This window comes from Oncorhynchus tshawytscha, linkage group LG08 (assembly GCF_018296145.1).
Source record: "Oncorhynchus tshawytscha isolate Ot180627B linkage group LG08, Otsh_v2.0, whole genome shotgun sequence".
NCBI lineage: Eukaryota > Metazoa > Chordata > Actinopteri > Salmoniformes > Salmonidae > Oncorhynchus > Oncorhynchus tshawytscha.
The window spans coordinates 51,074,288-51,094,032 of NC_056436.1; the positions used below are offsets into that span (position 1 = coordinate 51,074,288).

Below are 19,745 nucleotides of genomic sequence, written 5' to 3' on the forward strand. Positions count from 1 at the left end.
CACACACACAGCCTAGTCACACATCTGCATGTACACACACACACACACACACAGCCTAGTCACACATCTGCATGTACACACACACACACACACAGCCTAGTCACACATCTGCATGTACACACACACACACAGCCTAGTCACACATCTGCATGTACACACACACACACACACAGCCTAGTCACACATCTGCATGTACACACACACACACACACAGCCTAGTCACACATCTGCATGTACACACACACACACACACACACACAGCCTAGTCACACATCTGCATGTACACACACACACACAGCCTAGTCACACATCTGCATGTACACACACACACACACACACAGCCTAGTCACACATCTGCATGTACACACACACACACACACACACACACACAGCCTAGTCACACATCTGCATGTACACACACACACACAGCCTAGTCACACATCTGCATGTACACACACACACACACACACAGCCTAGTCACACATCTGCATGTACACACACACACACACAGCCTAGTCACACATCTGCATGTACACACACACACACACACAGCCTAGGCACACATCTGCATGTACACACACACACACAGCCTAGTCACACATCTGCATGTACACACACACACACAGCCTAGTCACACATCTGCATGTACACACACACACAGCCTAGTCACACATCTGCATGTACACACACACACAGCCTAGTCACACATCTGCATGTACACACACACAGCCTAGTCACACATCTGCATGTACACACACACACAGCCTAGTCACACATCTGCATGTACACACACACACAGCCTAGTCACACATCTGCATGTACACACACACACAGCCTAGTCACACATCTGCATGTACACACACACACAGCCTAGTCACACATCTGCATGTACACACACACACAGCCTAGTCACACATCTGCATGTACACACACACACAGCCTAGTCACACATCTGCATGTACACACACACACAGCCTAGTCACACATCTGCATGTACACACACACACAACCTAGTCACACATCTGCATGTACACACACACACACAGCCTAGTCACACATCTGCATGTACACACACACACAGCCTAGTCACACATCTGCATGTACACACACACACACACACACACACACAGCCTAGTCACACATCTGCATGTACACACACACACACAGCCTAGTCACACATCTGCATGTACACACTGTGACGGCCCTGAATTATTCTGAACCGTCTCAGTGCAGCTCCTTCCAATAGGGCGCTTTCCCTTTAATTCCCAATTAAATAGCCAGCATCAGCTGCGCAAAAGTGGGGTTGTGATGGAGACGTGAATGAGGACGTGTTCAACCCTCAGTGCCGATGCTTCTCTATTCCGTTTGTTTTGTTGCCGTTAAACGTGTGTTTTGTAGCCTAAGAGAGTTTACCCAGGATCGGATCCACTCTTTGCGTCCGTGGACTACACCTCTCCGTTCTTCGTGGCCTTTCTCCGCTGGAGATCTATTGGCGGATTGGATTGTCTGACTGACCGACTGACTACCACCTTTTTGTATACGGTATTTCATTTGTTTTGATGTGATGTATACTGTGATTTATGTAGTTAGTTGTAGTTGAGGACTTAGTAAGAGTCGATACGCTTTAAAGTTCTGTGGTAAAATAATTGTTATATTGATTGTATGTTTAATACTGGGTTTACGCTACACGGAATGAACGGACAAACATTGCATGACAAAAGTCACTTGAGTTCACTGAACTCCTTTACCGGGCTGGACTCTTTTTAGGCCCGAGGTACAGGACATTTCTGGAGGAACCAGAAATCATTGTGATATTGTTTTATGTGTGTAATCATTGTTGTTGCTAATACAACCCACGCAAAAGAATATAGTTGTTTTTGAAGTTCTTTCCAATGTTTTAAGGGTTTATTTCCATCCTGACTTTTACATAAGTCCTTTGTATTGGTATAGACTTGACGGACCAGATGGGACTCATTCCCACCCAAACTAAAAGGAGAAACCAATGTTTTCTCTGGTAGGCACAACCTACCTGGCACCCCTATAAATAATAACCTCAAGTCAAAACCGTTACAACACACACACACACACACAGCCTAGTCACACATCTGCATGTACACACACAGCCTAGTCACACATCTGCATGCACACACACACACAGCCTAGTCACACATCTGCATGTACACACACACACACACACACACACACACACACACACACAGCCTAGTCACACATCTGCATGTACACACACACACACACACACAGCCTAGTCACACATCTGCATGTACACACACAGCCTAGTCACACATCTGCATGTACACACACACAGCCTAGTCACATATCTGCATGTACACACACACACAGCCTAGTCACATATCTGCATGTACACACACACACAGCCTAGTCACATATCTGCATGTACACACACACACAGCCTACAGCATGTACACACACACACAGCCTAGTCACATATCTGCATGTACACGCACACACAGCCTAGTCATACATCTGCATGTACACACACACAGCCTAGTCATACATCTGCATGTACACACACACAGCCTAGTCATACATCTGTACAACACACACAGAGCCTACTGTACGCATGTACACGTACACAGAGCCTAGTCATACATATGTACGCATGTACACACACACACACAGAGCCTAGTCATACATATGTACGCATGTACACACACACACAGAGCCTAGTCATACATATGTACGCATGTACACACACACACACAATCCAATCACATTAGTGTGCCACAATTTAGTAGGCCTAGTGCTTTTGATAACACTGTTATACGACACAGTGAACACAGTGAACATTGGGATCTTGGTTGGCTGTAAGCTTCATGCACTATTAGGCTATAAGGTCAATGTCAGGACAGGAGTCATGTGTGCCGTGTCGAAGTGGTTTAATACCCACAGTGGTTGTCAAGGCACCAGTAGAATGACTGTCCAGGTCTTTTGAGCATCCGGGATTATTTGCTATTGGCTGATGTTAATGCAGCTCGTAATAAACATTATAAATATAAACTTTTGTGAACTCTGGTTGATCGGGGTTGGTTGGAGCATCGAACACATTCAACCGATGATGATTTTTTTTTTTGGGGGGGTGAATTAGCTAACCAAATCTGTTACATTTACACATATGTAATGTTAGCCACACGGGGCGGCCTAGTGGTTAGAGAGTTGGGCTAGTAATCGAAAAGTTGAAAGTTCGAATCCCCGAGCTGACAAGGTACAAATCTGTCGTTCTGCCCCTGAACAAGGCAGTTAACCCACTGTTCCTAGGCCGTCATTGAAAATAAGAATTTGTTCTGAACTGACTTGCCTAGTTAAATAAAAAAGGTAAAATAAATAAATACACCAATAGGAGAATTGAAAGTTAAAAATGGCACGCCAGCATGAGAGCATGCTAGGGGAAGACTGACAAATCCATAGGGCTATTGAGTCTCTGTTGGGGAGTAGAAGGTCAAGACATGGAGTTATTATGTGAAAGGCTACTAAATAGGCTGATCTACCGTACATCTAAGCCAGTATAACTACTGCATACTAGTACCTTAATCCTTTGCATGCCCACCACTTCACTACGTATTACTCAAACTAAGGCCAGATTTCAAATCGATTGCAGACGGTGGATTTCTGGATAGTGCGTGTTTGATTCGTACAGCAGCCTGTCCCGAATGGATGGAGCTGACTTTGCGATATTCAAGAATCCACTATCAACAATAGATTGAATAACGACATAAAACCCCACAAATAAGACTATCCATCAACACCCTCACCTTAGTGAACTTAAAGAAGAAGTTGCCAAAAAAGCTTCCTAAAAGAGAGAGGGAAATATATATATATATATATATAAAAATATATATTTTAAAATCACCTTTTAAGATTTCTCAATGCCTGCGGTAAGACTCAGAATAACCATTCACAAGGTGATTGGCAGAGGAGGTGCCAAACATCTCAATAGCTCAGTCGGTCTGTCGGGAGGTTATTTTGGGAAGGTGGCAGTGACGCTGGGGTGCGAGAGAGGGGCTTGAATTCAGAAAGTGCAAATTAGAATGCTTAATCTGGTGTCTCATCTACTTCCCAAATTGTGTGCAGTGAGCATTGAAGTATGAAGGGAAGCAAACAACATCAGCGTCATAATCTTCATTATCATAAAAGTTATGGCAAGATGGACTTAGGGTCACTGTTGATTTTTGATAAATACTGGGGGCCTGGAAGATCTTTCTTTCACTTATTCAATCATTTAGAGATCCGTGATAACCTCAAAGAGAGGAAGAAGGAAGCATATGCTATATTATATGCCAATTCATACTGGGGCAAAAACAAGAAGAATTCACTGCTGGTGCTCTAGCACCCTCTACTGGCCGCACTCAGACACAGCACTTTGGCACATTCTAGTGGACCTTTGCAGAGGAGTGACCAGTGAATGACCCATAACATGACACTGCTTAGGCTATTAAAGTCAAATGCACGATGAGAGAGAGTGTACTCTCTGTCCTGCCCGTGTATGTTAGTGAATGCCAGGCCCTGTGTAACCCTGTTCCCCTGGCACCAGCAATCACCATGAATCTGATAGCCCCCTAGCTGACTAACTGCAGCTCAGGCCAACAACAGAGGTGTGTGTGTGTGTGTGTATAAAGGTCAGTCATGCTTCGCTGCCATGCAGACAGACACAAAAAGGGCATGCTGCATCATCAAACGGCTCACAAAGGCCACAGCAATCAGCGCTGAGCTGTGCTGTGTGAGAGGAACAGTTTTTCAGGACAAAGTACTGGGATACGCGTTATCAGCGGAGGTGTGGAGTTTTTGCTAAGCCTCTCCTGGGGCATCTCAGATCTGAAAGATTGACTGTGCCGACAGTTGTTTGTCAGTGAAGACATCGTTTTATCTATCACCTTTGGCCTAACACCACTTCCAAAAAAATGACAGGGTAAGGTCAAAACACCAACAACAGAAAAATGACACTCAAAGATATAGGAGTGGACTTGGCAAATGACCTTTGCAATTCATACTCATTTTCTGTATAGGGTGGATGAGGTACATTGAAATGTTTTCAAGCTAAGGAATTCAAAATAGCACATCTTGTACTCTGGAGTGTCATTTGAGGTGTGGTCAAACATTACTTATCAGTAAAAAAAATAAAAAATAATAATGTTTACCTAGAAAATACCTCAGTAGAGCTAGTAACCAGTCACAGTGCCTGATTACAGCTTCTGTGTTCCTCAAAGTAGTGGGAGAACTGCACATTGTTGGTGTGTTGTAATTTGATGTTAAAAGCATTTCAACAAGACTGGAGCTTTGATATACCGTGGGAAATCAGTCTTGAAGAAACCATGTCCACTATGTATATGAGCTAGAGGTCGACCGATTAATCGGAATGGCCGATTTCATTTTCATAACAATCGGAAATTGGTATTTTTGGGTGCCGATTTTGCAGATTTAAAAAAAAAATGTTTACACCTTTATTTAACTAAGCAAGTCAGTTAAGAACACATTCTTATTTTCAATGAGGGCCTAGGAACGAGGCAGAACGACAGATTTTTATCTTGTCAGCTCGGGGGATTCAATCTTGCAACCTTACAGTTAACTAGTCCAACGCACTAACCACCTGCCTCACGAGGAGCCTGCCTGTTATGCGAATGCAGTAAGCCAAGGTAAGTTGCTAGCTAGCATTAAACTTATCTTATAAAAAACAATCAATCAATGACTGTCGTTGCTCCAATGTGTACTTAACCACAAACATCAATGCCTTTCTTAAAATCAATACACAAGTATAATATTTTTTAAACCTGCATATTTACCTAAAAGAAATCCAGGTTAGCAGGCAATATTAACCAGGTGAAATTATGTCACTTCTCTTGCGTTCATTGCACGCAGTCAGGGTATTTGCAACAGTTTGGGCCGCCTGGCTCTTTGCGAACTAAGTTGCCAGAATTTTACGTAATTATGACATAAAATTGAAGGTTGTGCAATGTAACAGGAATATTTAGACTCATGGATGCCACCCGTTAGATACAATACGGAACGGAATAAACGTTTTGTTGGAGCTGATTTTTGTTGGAGCTGGTAAAATCCGGAAACTAAGGCTCGTATTTCTGTGTGTTTATTATAGTTCAGTCTATGATTTGCTATTTGATAGAGCAGTCTGACTAAGGGGTGGTAGGCAGCAGCAGGCTCGTAATAGTCAAAGGTATATGGTTTAGAGAGAAATAGTCAACGCGTTATAATTCCTGTAATGACTTGCGGCTGAACTTGAAAGGTGTTCCTTCGTTATTTTACCGTTCATGTCTTCCATAGAGAATATCTTGATCGTCTTCAAATAAGGTCTGTGTTTCGTGCAGGCTTAAACCGCCTCGGCGTTTTGATACCCGTGTAAATCTCACTAGGATAAGGTAACATTTGTCAAAATATTTTCATAAATCCACTCTACAAAAAAAATGATCTTCGCTTATATTTAGCCAATATTGATTCGAATTACCTTGTCCTATGGATATCTACACAGTTATAAGATTGGCAAGGTGGTGTTACACGAAACACAGACCTTATTTTAAGTGAATCTAAAAATATCCTATGCAAGAAATGAATTAAGGAACCGCTTTTCAGATTTTGCTAGGTGTCATGGGAATTATGACTCGCACTTTGGTAGTCAAGTCTTACCATGTCCATTATTAAAATAGGATTTCCTGCATATAGAAAGTACAGTTGTTTACAACATTCATCACAGGTAACTTAAACTATTTTTATTCAAACAGTTGAGAGTATTTGTCTCCTAAGCAGACTCTTCAGTATCATTGTCACTTCAGAGCTGTGTGTGTGTTTTACAGATGGCAGAGAAAAGCAGAGCACCAGTGTGGGAATATTACATGGAATTGGCACCAGGGAAAGCAAGGTGTCGTGGCGAGCACAGCCCTGTTTGTGAACACTAAAATGGCGCCTCAGTGGCTTTAGCATGGAGCATGAAGTATACAGCACAAAGCTGCATATCAGGACAAACAAGATGGAGAACCTACATGTAATATAAATGATAAAGCTGTGGCAGACGTGAGACTAGCGTACCTGCTCCGATTGCAGTAGGGGCATACGTTTGCCCTGCAGGGAAAGAAGGCAAGGGAAGAGAGGGACCTTGGTACAGACCAGTCACAGGCACACCGAGTGATTACAATACTCACTGTAAAGTATACATAAACCTATCTTACGTATGTATCCGTCTTCTAAAAGGGACAAATTCTAACTAGACACACTACATGCAAATCTCACCTGATATCAGGGTGTGATTTACATTCAAGTCTGAGTGACACAAGCAAAGTTAGGATTATGCCCCAAGTGCAATTCACTTGGGGAACTAGGTCTATTTTCTGGGAAAGCTAGGTGAGATATACCCATCTATATTGCCCTGTATACCCATCTATTCACGGCATTTCTATATGCAACGTTCAGTACGGAGCACCCAGTGAAACGTGACCCAGAGTGTGTGTGTGTGTGTGTGGGGGGGGGGCTCACCCGAGGCTGCAGCAGGGCAGGGTGACGAGGTGTAGCAGGGCCAGCAGCACCCGGAGGGGAAGCAGCGTGAACACGTAGAGGAAGGCATCCAGACACAGGAAGAAGCCAAAGATCATCAGCTGTAGGGTAAGAACACAACACAACACACACAGGTAAAACATGGCTGCTTGATCACACCTACAGATAGAGCCAGTGTCTGCGTGTGTGACTACGTAGGCGATGTGTACGTTTAGAGCGTCAAGGGTTCGTGTCTCTCCATCTCTACAGAACGGCATGTTTTTGTTTTGACAGGTCAAGCCATATGCTACACCGAACAAAAATATAAAAACGCAACATGCAACAATTTCAATGATTTTACTGAGTTACAGTTCATATAAGGAAATCAGTCCATTTAAATAATTCAATTAGACCCTAATCTAGGGATTTCACATGACTGGAAATACAGACATGCATCCGTTGGTCACAGATACCTTTAAAAGAAAAGGTAGGGGTGTGGATCAGAAAACCAGTCAGTATCTGGTGTGACCACCATTTGCCTCATGCAGCGCGACACATCTCCTTCGCATAAAGTTGATCAGGCTGTTGATATAGGCCTGTGGAATGTTGTCCCATTCTTTTTCAATGGCTGTGCGAAGTTGCTGGATATTGGCAGGGACTGGAAAACACAGTCATACGTCGATCCAGAGCATCCCACACCTGCTCAATGGGTGACATGTCTGGTGAGTATGCAGGCCATTGAAGATCTGGGACATTTTCAATATCATGCTGAAATATGATGCGGCGGATGAATGGCACAACAATGGGCTTCAGAATCTCGTCAGGGTATCTGTGCATTCAAATTGACTTAGATAAAAATGTAATTGTGTTCGTTGTGTGTAGTTCATGCCTGCCCATACCATAACCCCACCGCCACTAGGGGGCACTCTGTTTAAAGCGTTGACAACAGCAAAACGCTTGCCCGCACATCGCCATATATGGGGTCTGTCATCTGCCCAGTGCAGTTTAAACCAGGATACATCTGTGAAGAGCACACTTCTCCAACGTGCCAGTGGCCATCGAAGGTGAGCATTTTGCCCACTGAAGTCAGTTACGATCCCGAACTGCAGTCGGGCCAAGACCCTGGTGAGGATGACGAGCACGCAGGTGAGCTTCTCTGAGACGGTTTCTGACAGTTTGCACAGAAATTCTTCAGTTGTGCAAACCCACAAACATCAGCTGTCCAGGTGACAATCCCGCAGGTGAAGAAGCCGGATGTGGAGGTCCTGGGCTGGCGTTGTTACATGTGGTCTGCAGTTGTGAGGCCGGTTGGACGTACTGCCAAATTCGCTAAAATTGGTGGACAATTCTGCAGTCAGCATGCCAATGCACACTCCGTCAAAACCTTGCGTTGTGTTACAAAACTGCACATTTAGAGTGGCCTTTAATTGTCCCCAGCACAAGGTGCACCTGTGTAATGATCATGCTGTTTAATCATCTTCTTGATATGCCACACCAGTCAGGTGGATGTATAATCTTGGCAAAGGCAAAATGCTCACTACAGGGATGTAAACAAATGTATCATCTTTGACCTTCTGTTACTTTCTCACTCATCATTATTCACGATTCATTCAGGATTATATGTAATCACGGTACAGTAGCCTCCACATTAATGTAGAAGTGTTTTGAAAAATATATTCTTATTTACAATAAAAGCACTCCAAAATGACACAATACATTATTTACCTGACAAAATGACTACAGACCCATAGCATTCACGTCTGTAGCCATGAAGTGCTTTGAAAGGCTGGTCATGGCTCACATCAACACCATTATCCCAGAAACCCTAGACCTACTCCAATTTGCATACCGCCCTAACAGATCCACAGATGATGCAATCTCTATTACACTCCACACTGCCCTTTCCCACCTGGACAAAAGGAACACATATGTGAGAATGCTATTCATTGACTACAGCTCAGCGGTCAACACCATAGTGCCCTCAAAGGTCATCAATAAGCTAAGGACCCTAGGACTAAACATCTCCCTCTGCAACTGGATCCTGGACTTTCTGACGGGCCGCCCCCAGGTGGGTAGGTAACAACACATCAGCCACGCTGATCCTCAACATAGGGGACCCTCAGGGGTGCATGCTCAGTCCCCTCCTGTACTCCCTGTTCACTCATGACTGCACGGCCAGGCACGACTCCAACACCACAATTAAGTTTGCTGATGACAACAGTGGTAGGCCGGATTACCGACAACGATGAGACAGCCTATAGGGAGGTCAGAGACCTGGCCGTGTGGTGCCAGGACAACCTCTCCCTCAACGTGATCAAGACAAAAGAGATGATTGTGGATACAGGAAAAGGAGGACCGTGCACCCCATTCTCATCAACGGGGCTGTAGTGGAGCAGGTAGGGAGCTCCTCGCCATCCACAAAAATTTTTTTATTATTATTTATTAATAATACATTTAATAACTCTACTTACATGTGCAGTTAAAGTCAGAAATTTTCATACACATGTTGGAGTCATTAAAACATGTTTTTCAACCACTCCACAAATTTCTTGTTTAACAAACTATAGTTTGGGCAAGTTGGATAGGACATCTACTTTGTGCATGACATAAGTCATTTTTCCAACAATTGTTTAAAGACAGATTATTTCACTGTATCACAATTCCAGTGGGTCAGAAGTTTACATACACAAAGTTGACTGTGCCTTTAAACAGCTTGGAAAATTCCAGAAAAAGATGACATGGTTTTAGAAGCTTCTGATAGGCTAATTGACATGATTTGAGTCAATTGGAGGTTTACCTGTGGACGTATTTCAAGGCCTACCATCAAACTCAGTGTCTCTTTGCTTGACATCATTGGAAAATCAAAAGAAATCAGCCAAGACCTCAGAAAGAAAATTGTAGACCTCCACAAGTCTGGTTCATCCTTGGGAGCAATTTTCAAACGCCTGAAGGTACCACGTTCATCTGTACAAACAATAGTACAGAAGTATAAACACCATGAGACCACGCAGGCGTCATACCGCTCAGGAAGGCAACGCATTCTGTCTCCTAGAGATGAATGTACTTTGGTGCGAAAAGTGCAAATCAATCCCAGAACAGCAGCAAAGGACCTTGTGAAGATGCTGGAGGAAACCGGTACAAATGTATCTAGATCTACTGTAAAACGAGTCCTATATCGACATAATCTGAAAGGCCGCTCAGCAAGGAAGAAGCCACTGCTCCAAAACCGCCATAGAAAAGCCAGACTTCAGTTTGCAACTGCACATGGGGACAAAGATCGTTCTTTTTGGAGAAATGTCCTCTGGTCTGATGAAACAAAAATAGAACCGTTTGGCCATAATGACCATCATGTTCAGAGGAAAAAGGGGGAGGCTTGCAAGCCGAAGAACACCACCAAAACCGTGAAGCATGGGGATGGCAGCATCATGTTGTGGGGGTGCTTTGCTGCAGGAGGACCTGGTGCACTTCACAAAATAGATGGCTTCATGAGGCAGGAAAATTATGTGAATATATTGAAGCAACATCTCCAAGACATCAGTCAGGAAGTTAAAGCTTGGTCGCAAATGGGTCTTCCAAATGGACAATGACCCCAAGCATACTTCCAAAGTTGTGGCAAAATGGCTTAAGGACAACAAAGTCAAGGTATTGGAGTGTCCATCACAAAGCCCTGACCTCAATCCTATAGAACATTTGTGGACAGAACTGAAAAAGCGTGTGCGAGCAAGGAGGCCTACAAACCTGACTCAGTTACACCAGCTCTGTCAGGAGGAATGGGCCAAAATTCACCCAACATATTGTGGGAAGCTTGTGGAAGGCTCCCCGAAACATTTGACCCAAGTTAAACAATTTCAAGGCAATGCTACCAAATACTAACTGAGTGTAAACTTCTGACCCACTGGGAATGTGATGAAAGAAATAAAAGCTGAAATAAATCATTCTCTCTAGTATTATTCTGACATTTCACATTCTTAAAATAAAGTGGTGATCCTCTCTTACCTAAGTCGGTTAATTTTTATGAGGATTAAATGTCAGGAATTGTGAAAAACTGAGTTTAAATGTAAACTTCCGACTTCTTCAACTGTACATATTACCTCAATTACCTCGACTAACCGGTGCCCCCCACACATTGACTCTGTACCGGTACCCCCCTGTATATAGCCTCTCTATTGTTATTTTACTGCTGCTCTTTAACTACTTGTTACTTTTACTTCTTATTCATATTTTTAAACTGCATTGTTGGTTAGGGGTTTGTAAGTAAGCATTTCACTGTCTACACCGGTCATATTTGGCGCATGTGACTAATAACATTATTTGATTCTACTGGGAACAAAATAATCTGAAACAAGAACAAAACAAACTGGGAAGGTATCCAACATGTTTGTAGAGTCACAAGCTCGATGTATTCTTTGTTTGCTGGGAATATGGGACTGAATACTAAACTTTTGACTACTTTATTGATACGAATTCAATATATTTTGTATTACTTTCTCTGAGCAATTGTATTAGTATAAAATCATTTACCAATTTTTCTTGCATACAATGTAGCTCAGTATTTGAATGATTTATTTTAGGCAGCCATTATTGCTTATCTTTATCAAGGCCAAGGGTGTCAATAATTTCAGACCCCACTGTACCTTCTCAAAAGGCAAATACCATATCATCTCATGATGAGAGGGAGGGAAGTGCGCGAGCTCCAGTGTGTCCTGCGTTAGCCTCACAAACACCAGCAGTAAGGGGGTTGCAACACTTCCTGTTTCCCACCAGGAAGTAGGTAGTGGTAGTTGGGTTGGCTAACAGAGTCACAAGTCATCCTTTCATTGGCCTGTCCCTGGCTGTGGGAACTTCAGCAACTCCAGGCAGAGCTTCTAGAGCCAGAAGGTCACAATGCTCCATTTACACACATTCCTCACTTCCCAAAGACTTGGAATGATATAGCTAACCAATGAGGGTTAGAATGGGACATGGGCTAGGTGACGACTGATCTTCACTGACGTCCACTGTCTCAATGTGAATGTCTGTAGGGAGCACTCTTGCCAGAGGGCAAAATAAAAAATGAAAAATTGCAAATGATGTGATGGTTGAGGTCCATTTGATATCCATATTAACAGTAGTCCCAGAATAGTACCTCAAGGCACATACAAGGGTGGTATCGATGTTTGAGGAGACTGAGATATAGGTGAATCAGACTGCCTCTTTCTGGGATCAGACTCTAGTGCAGAAGTTTATTATTCCCAGATGAGTTTAGGGGAATGTTTGTTTATATTCTCAATGGAATTTGTTACAACATCACCATCTAGTGGTTGTAGAGAGACACTAAATCAGCCATATTACGGCTATGACAGCCTACTGAAAAACATTGTGTTGCAGTAGGCAATACATCATAGAAGTGATGTGGCAAGTAGCCTTGTAGTTTTTGAATTGTGTAGACCTACACACTATACTTTGTAGATCAATACAAATGACCAAGTTGTGTCAACTGTATAACAAATGCTATGTGAACAGCAATACAAAAATAGAATAACTTACTTTCACTGCTCTTGGAAACACCAGATGTACCAGGACATTATCAAGGGCAACGCTAAACAAACACTGCTCAACTGACCTTTGGTTATATCTCTGGGTCTCTGTTTTGTGTGCGAGTGTGTGTGCGCGCGTGCATATTGGTGCCTGAGCAACGGAGGAAACAGAAGCCGCTGCATCACCACTTTCAAAATAGGGGTGCAAACATATGTTTCTGCACACCCACTTTATTACCAGAATATTATAAAAATCCATTGGGTAATTTGTCGTTTTCAATGATTAATATTGTTTCGAGCAGGTCTGTATTAAACTAGATATGTCCATTTTATATATGATATAATAATTATATCAAAAAAGATAACTGGTTTTGACCTTGCTTTACTCCTGCGCACACCGTTTTCAGTGCACTTAAAAGAGCACTAGTTGCACCACTGAGGTTTAAAAAAAGCAACTGCAAAATAAAAGAGTTTCTCTATTTTGTTGTGCCGTTACATTTGTATCGTTGTTTCATGTTCCGAAGGTGTTGGTCCAATGGTGCTGTTCCATATCATTTGAGCTGCGTGCACCATGAGCAAATTCATTGTATTATCTCACTTTGCCTGTTAAAACCATTATGAGCACATTCATGTCTGATTAGGCTTTGTTGTAGCGCAGACTGACTCGGGGTAACCTTCCATTGCCCTACCTAAGGTTGCACCTTAGCAGAAAACTGCATGTCCGGTAGCTCGTGGGCTGTTAATGAGTTGCTCACAAGTAGATAGTGAGAAATAATCAGTATGCCTAATAATTTAACGCCATTCTGCATTTTTGTCATCTGTATCCCAACTTAAAACACATTGTTCAAAAGGTTTTCATTCAGTTAGAAAAGGAACAGTCCTGGCTGAGCCACATATGCAAGCGCACCATGGCGCTTCACAGTTACAATGGAGCCAAGCTGTGTCTGTATGCGCCTATGAACCAAAGGAAAAAGCACAGGATATTTATATTTCCGTAAAACAGCTCTGCTTGCGGGCCCAGTTCCACGAGGGGGTAAAATGGGGCTCAGTTGAAACTCGTGCCTCTTCAGTTTTATGCCCCTGAAGTTAAAACTATCGAGTGACAGGTTGGCGCAAAAATCGGTATCTCTGCGGCGCTGTACCAGCTCCATGGACATGTGTGTAGGGGGACTATGGAAAGCCACTGGGTGGTTAGGTACGAGACCTTTGGGGTTCCATGAAAATAAACTTTGCTCATCTGTGGTGGGCTATGTGAATAACGTGGAAGGCTACGTGAATAACGTGGAAGGCTACGTGAATAACCTGATACGCCTCCGCCTGTAATATTTGATTTATAAAGGACAGGTCAAGTTTACAGTTGAAGGGGCTTCACTCAACTCTGCCTTTACGCCCCACCACTGCAGAGTTGAGTTAGCTTCATAGCTAGCTATAAAAGCATTCGTGTTATTAGCCTATTTAAACTCTCTTACCAGCTAATCTGCCACTGCCAATACTTATGTAAATGTGATATCAGTTTATTTTGTATACATTTTTAAAAAACAAACATTTAAAACACGTTTTTGCTTTGTCATTATGGGGTATTGTGTGTAGGTTGATGAGGAAAATAACTATTTGATAAATTTTAGAGTAAGGCTTTAACATAATAAAATGTGGAGGAAAAAAAAAAATCAAGGGGTCTGAATGCTTTCCGAATGCACTGTAGATCCAGGTTGGCTAGACCTGAAATACAAAGTTAGCTGGCTACTCACTTGTGCTTGAGACATTGTTTATGAGACCTGTTTTCAATTTCTATAACGCCTGCTACAAGAAGTTGGTCATTAACTTGAGGACGTGTATTGTGCATGGTTCTGGTTAAATTTGCTCTTTGCAATGGAGATTGTGCCAACCTGCCACTTCTTGATCAAAAGCACTCAATGACCTTGACATTTGAACTGATAATGTTTGTGGTATATACGCAGAATTCAATAGAATTCCAATGTAAGAACCCAAATTACGCCCCTGGGTACAGCTGGATATCGGTATGTTTCATCATAGAAATAGATAACCATAGAAATAGAAAGTAGGCTTCCTTGGTAGCCTATTGCTTTTCGTGGTAGTAAAATGGAACTGCACGTATTGGAAACGTGTTTATGGTAGGACGGCATTGCTTAATTGATTACATGGTTGGGTTGAACTTGATCCACAGAAGTGTATTGTGCCATATCGCAACGTGTTGCTGAACTCTTTAGCTGCATGATTTTTCTGTTTGATGCTGGCTTATAGGCCTATTTCTTTGGCAAGACAGCTGTGCATGGCTTCAGCTCACTCTAGTAGGCAGTTTTTGTTGGTTTGTTATTTGCTTTCGCCTTTATTGCGTTTGTTTACTGTTAATGTAACGAGCCTAAATATAGATTGTGTCATGCCTTTGTCGATCTGATATTTTATTTCTAGGCCTATAGTAGCCCCTACTGCTGTTCTGTTCTGTTCACATTCATTTGTTCGCATTCGCAGTTGTGTCAGTATTCTAAGCCAAACTGTAATTCAGTACTTTTGTTTTGCATGAATAACTAGGCAATTACTTTCTGCATTCAGTGTGAATTATTTTGTTAAGACATCTGCCTGCATTCACATAGGCTTTTTGTAATAGGTGAATTACCCTATATACCTTGTAGCTTATATTCATTGCTTCAGTGTGTAGGGCGCAGTCCATCGTGCGGGTACAGCGCAGCGGAGATGGGCTCCATATTTCGCACCTTACCTACCAATTCAAAAGCACTCAGTGGTCTTTGCATTTTAACTTTGTTTATTGCGGTAGTGTGATACAACTCCCTTAGTTACACAATGAGATAGCCAGCCTGACAGCTTAGTGGAGTCTGCCACTAACACAGTCAGTGTAGTCAGCTCAGCTATCCCCATTGATCTGTGTCTGTGCCTCAATCTAGGTTGGGCAAAACTAAACATGGCAGTGTTCGCTTTACCAATCTCACTGAAATAAAGACCTCCTCCATTCCTGTCATGATTGAAAGAAAATAGGGCTACTTAATGTTAGACCCCTCACTTCCAAGGCAGTTATAGTCAATGAACTAATCACTGATCATAATCTTGATGTGATTGGCATGACTGAAACATGGCTTAAGCCTGATGAATTTACTGTGTTAAATGAGGCCTCTCCTCCTGGTTACACTGGTGACCATATCCCCGCGCATCCCGCAAAGGCGGAGGTGTTGCTAACATTTACGATAGCAAGTTTCAATTGACAAAAAAACTACTGTGTTTTCGTCTTTTGAGCTACTAGTCATGAAATCTATGCAAGCTACTCAATCACTTTTTATAGCTAATGTTTACAGGCCTCCTGGGCAGTATACAGCATTCCTCACCGAGGAATGTTTGGTGATTTTAATATTCACTTGGAAAAGTCCACAGACCCACTCCAAAAGGCTTTTGGAGCCATCATCGACTCACTGAGTTTTGTCTAACATGTCTCCGGACTCACCGTCTCAGTCATACTCTGGACCTAGTTTTGTCCCATGGAATAAATATTGTGGCTCTTAATGTTTTTCCTCATAATCCTGGACTTTTGGACCACCATTTTATTACGTTTGCAATCGCAACAAATCATTTGCTCAGACCCCAACCAACGATCATCAAAAGCCGTGCTATAAATTCTCGGACAACCCAAAGATTCCGAGATGCCCTTTCAGACACCCTCCACCTACCCTAGACGCAATCGGCACCCCTAAAAACAAAACAAAAACATTTGTCATAAGAAACTAGCTCCTTGGTAAACAGGAAATACCCGAGCCCTGAAGCAAGCTTCCAGAAAATTGGAACGGAAATGGTGCTACACCGAACTGGAAGTCTTCCGACTAGCTCGGAAAGACAGTACCGTACAGTATCGAAGAGCCCTCACTGCTGCTCGATCATCCTATTTTTCCAACTTAATTGAGGAAAATGAGAAAAATCCAAAATGTATTTTTTATACTGTAGCAAAACTAACTAAAAAGCAGCATTCCCCAAGAGAAGATGGCTTTCACTTCAGCAGTGATACATTTATGGAATTCATGAACGAAAAGATGGTGATCATTAGAAAGCAAATTACGGACTCCTCTTTAAATCTGAGTATTTCTATAAAAGCTCAGTTGTCCTGAGTCTGCACAACACTGCCAGGACCTAGGATCAAGGGAGACACTCAAGTTTTTTAATCCTATATCTCTTGACACATTGATGAAAATAGTCATGGCCTCTAAACCTTCAAGCTGCATACCGGACCCTATTCCAACTAAACTACTGAAAGAGCTGCTTCCTGTGCTTGGCCCGCCTATGTTGAACATAATAAACGGCTCCCTGTCCACCGGATGTGTACCAAACGCACTAAAAGTGGCAGTAATAAAGCCTCTCTTGAAAAAGCCAACCCTTGACCTAGAAATATAAAAAACTAAAATCGGCCTATCCTGAATCTTCCATTCCTCTCAAAACATTTTGAAAAAGCTGTTGTGCAGCAACTCACTGCCTTTCTGAAGACAAACAATGTATACAAAACGCTTCAGTCTGGGTTTAGACCCCATCATAGCACTGAGACTACACCTGTGAAGGTGGTAAATGACCTTTCAATGGCATCAGACCGAGACTCTGCATCTGTCCTCGTGCTCCTAGACCTTAGTGCTGCTTTTGATACCATCGATAACCACATTATTTTGGAGAGATTGGAAACCCAAATTGGTCTACACGGACAAGTTCTGGCCTGGGTTAGATCTTTTCTGTCGGAAAGATATCAGTTTGTCTCTGTAGATGGTTTGTCCTCTTGACAAGTCAACTGTAAATTTCGGTGTTCTTCAAGGCTCCGTTTTAGGACCACTATTGTTTTCACTATATATTTGACCTCTTAGTGATGTCATTCGGAAACATAATGTTAACTTTCACTGCTATGCAGAAGACACACAGCTGTACATTTCGATGAAACATGGTGAAGCCCCAAAATTGCCCTCCCTGGAAGCCTGTGTTTCAGACATAAGGAAGTGAATGGCGGCAAATGTTCTACTTTTAAACTCGGACAAAACAGAGATGCTAGTTCTAGGTACCAAGAAACAAACAACTTCTGTTGAATCTGATAATTAATCTTGATGGTTATACAGTCATCTCAAATAAAACTGAAGGACCTCGGCGTTACTATGGACCCTGATCTCTCTTTTGACGAACATATCAAGACTGTTTCAAGGACAGTGTGAAGGTGAACGGAAAGGCACTAGAGCAACGAACCGCCCTTGCCATCTCTGCCTGGCTGGTTCTACTCTCTCCACTGGGATTCTCTGCCTCAAACCCTATTACGGGGGCTGAGTCACTGGCTAACTGGTGCTCTTCCATACGTCCCTAGGAGGGGTGTGTCACTTGAGTGGCTTGAGTCACTGATGTGATCAACCTGTCTGGGTTGGCGCCCCCCTTGGGTTCGTGCCATGGGGTAGATCTTCATGGGCTGTACTCGGCCTTGTCTCAGGATAATAAGTTGGTGCTTGAAGATATCCCTCTAGTGGTGTGGGGGGCTAGCTTTGGCAAAGTGGGTGGGTTATAGTCTGCCTGTTTGGCCCTGTCTGGGGGGTTTCGTCAGACGGGGCCACAGTGTCTCCCGACCCCTCCAGTCTCAGCCTCCAGTATTTATTCTGCAATAGTTTGTGTCGGGGGCTAGGGTCAGTCTGTTATATCTGGAGTATTTCTGTGTGAATTTAAGTCTCTCGCTCTCTCTCTCTCAGGACCTGATTCCCTGCGACCATGCCTCAGGACTACCTGGCCCGATGACTTGCTGTCCCCTGTCCACCTGGTCGTGCTGCTGCTCCAGTTTCAACTGTTCTGTCTGCGGCTATGGAACCCTGACCCGTTTACCGGACGTGCTACCTTGTCCCAGACCTGCTGTTTTCAATTCTCTAGAGACAGCAGGTGCGGTAGAGATACTCTGAATGATCGGCTATGAAAAGCCAACTGACATTTACTCCTGAGGTGCTGACCTGTTGCACCCTCTACAACCACTGTGATGATTATTAACCCTACTGGTTATCTCTGAACATCTGTTATAATCTCCACCCCTCATAGCCTGGTTCCTCTCTAGGTTTCTTCCTAGGTTCCGGCCTAGCCACCATGTTTCTACACCTGCATTTCTTGCCGTTTGGGGTTTTAGGCTGGGTTTCTGTATAGCACTTTGTGACATCGGCTGATGTAGGAAGGGCTTTATAAATACATTTGATTGATATAAGCAGAACTCAATATAATTCAGATGCAAAATTGTTCCCCCTCACAGATTTCAACTGCCCCCTTAGTCACTTTATCCTGGCGCCGGTTCTGGTCTGGTTGGCTTGGTAATTAATATTGACCGAATTAGTCATTTATACCCTCTTTGCATCAAATATGCATGCTGCTGAGACAAGTTCAATTGTAAACATTAATGGTTACAGTGCGTCAAACAACGGTGTGAAAAAAAGTCAAGGGGGTCTCTACTAGACGTCGACCGATTATGATTTTTCAACGCCGATACCGATTATTGGAGGACCAAAAAAGCCGATACCAATTAATCAGACGATTTTTATTTATTTATTTGTAATAATGACAATTACAACAATATTGAATGAACACTTATTTTAACCTAATATAATACATCAATAAAATCGATTTAGTCTCAAATAAATAATGAAACATGTTCAATTTGGTTTAAATAATGCAAAAACAAAGTGTTGGAGAAGTAAAAGTGCAATA

General features: G+C 42.8%; 1 protein-coding gene across 2 annotated transcripts in view; it reads right to left on the reverse strand.

Moving 5' to 3' along the window:
* LOC112256349 (transmembrane anterior posterior transformation protein 1 homolog) overlaps nucleotides 1-19,745 on the reverse strand; it is a 45,083-nt gene that overhangs the window by 16,622 nt on the left and 8,716 nt on the right. Inside the window, exons 3-4 of one of the 2 annotated variants that reach the window (XM_042325619.1) lie at nucleotides 7,516-7,634; nucleotides 7,072-7,104 (exon numbers count right to left, since the gene is read on the reverse strand). In XM_042325619.1, the coding sequence (XP_042181553.1) occupies nucleotides 7,072-7,104; nucleotides 7,516-7,634 (152 nt within the window). The remainder of the gene's footprint in view (nucleotides 1-7,071; nucleotides 7,105-7,515; nucleotides 7,635-19,745) is intronic. The other variant, XM_024429527.2, reaches the window with a different exon arrangement.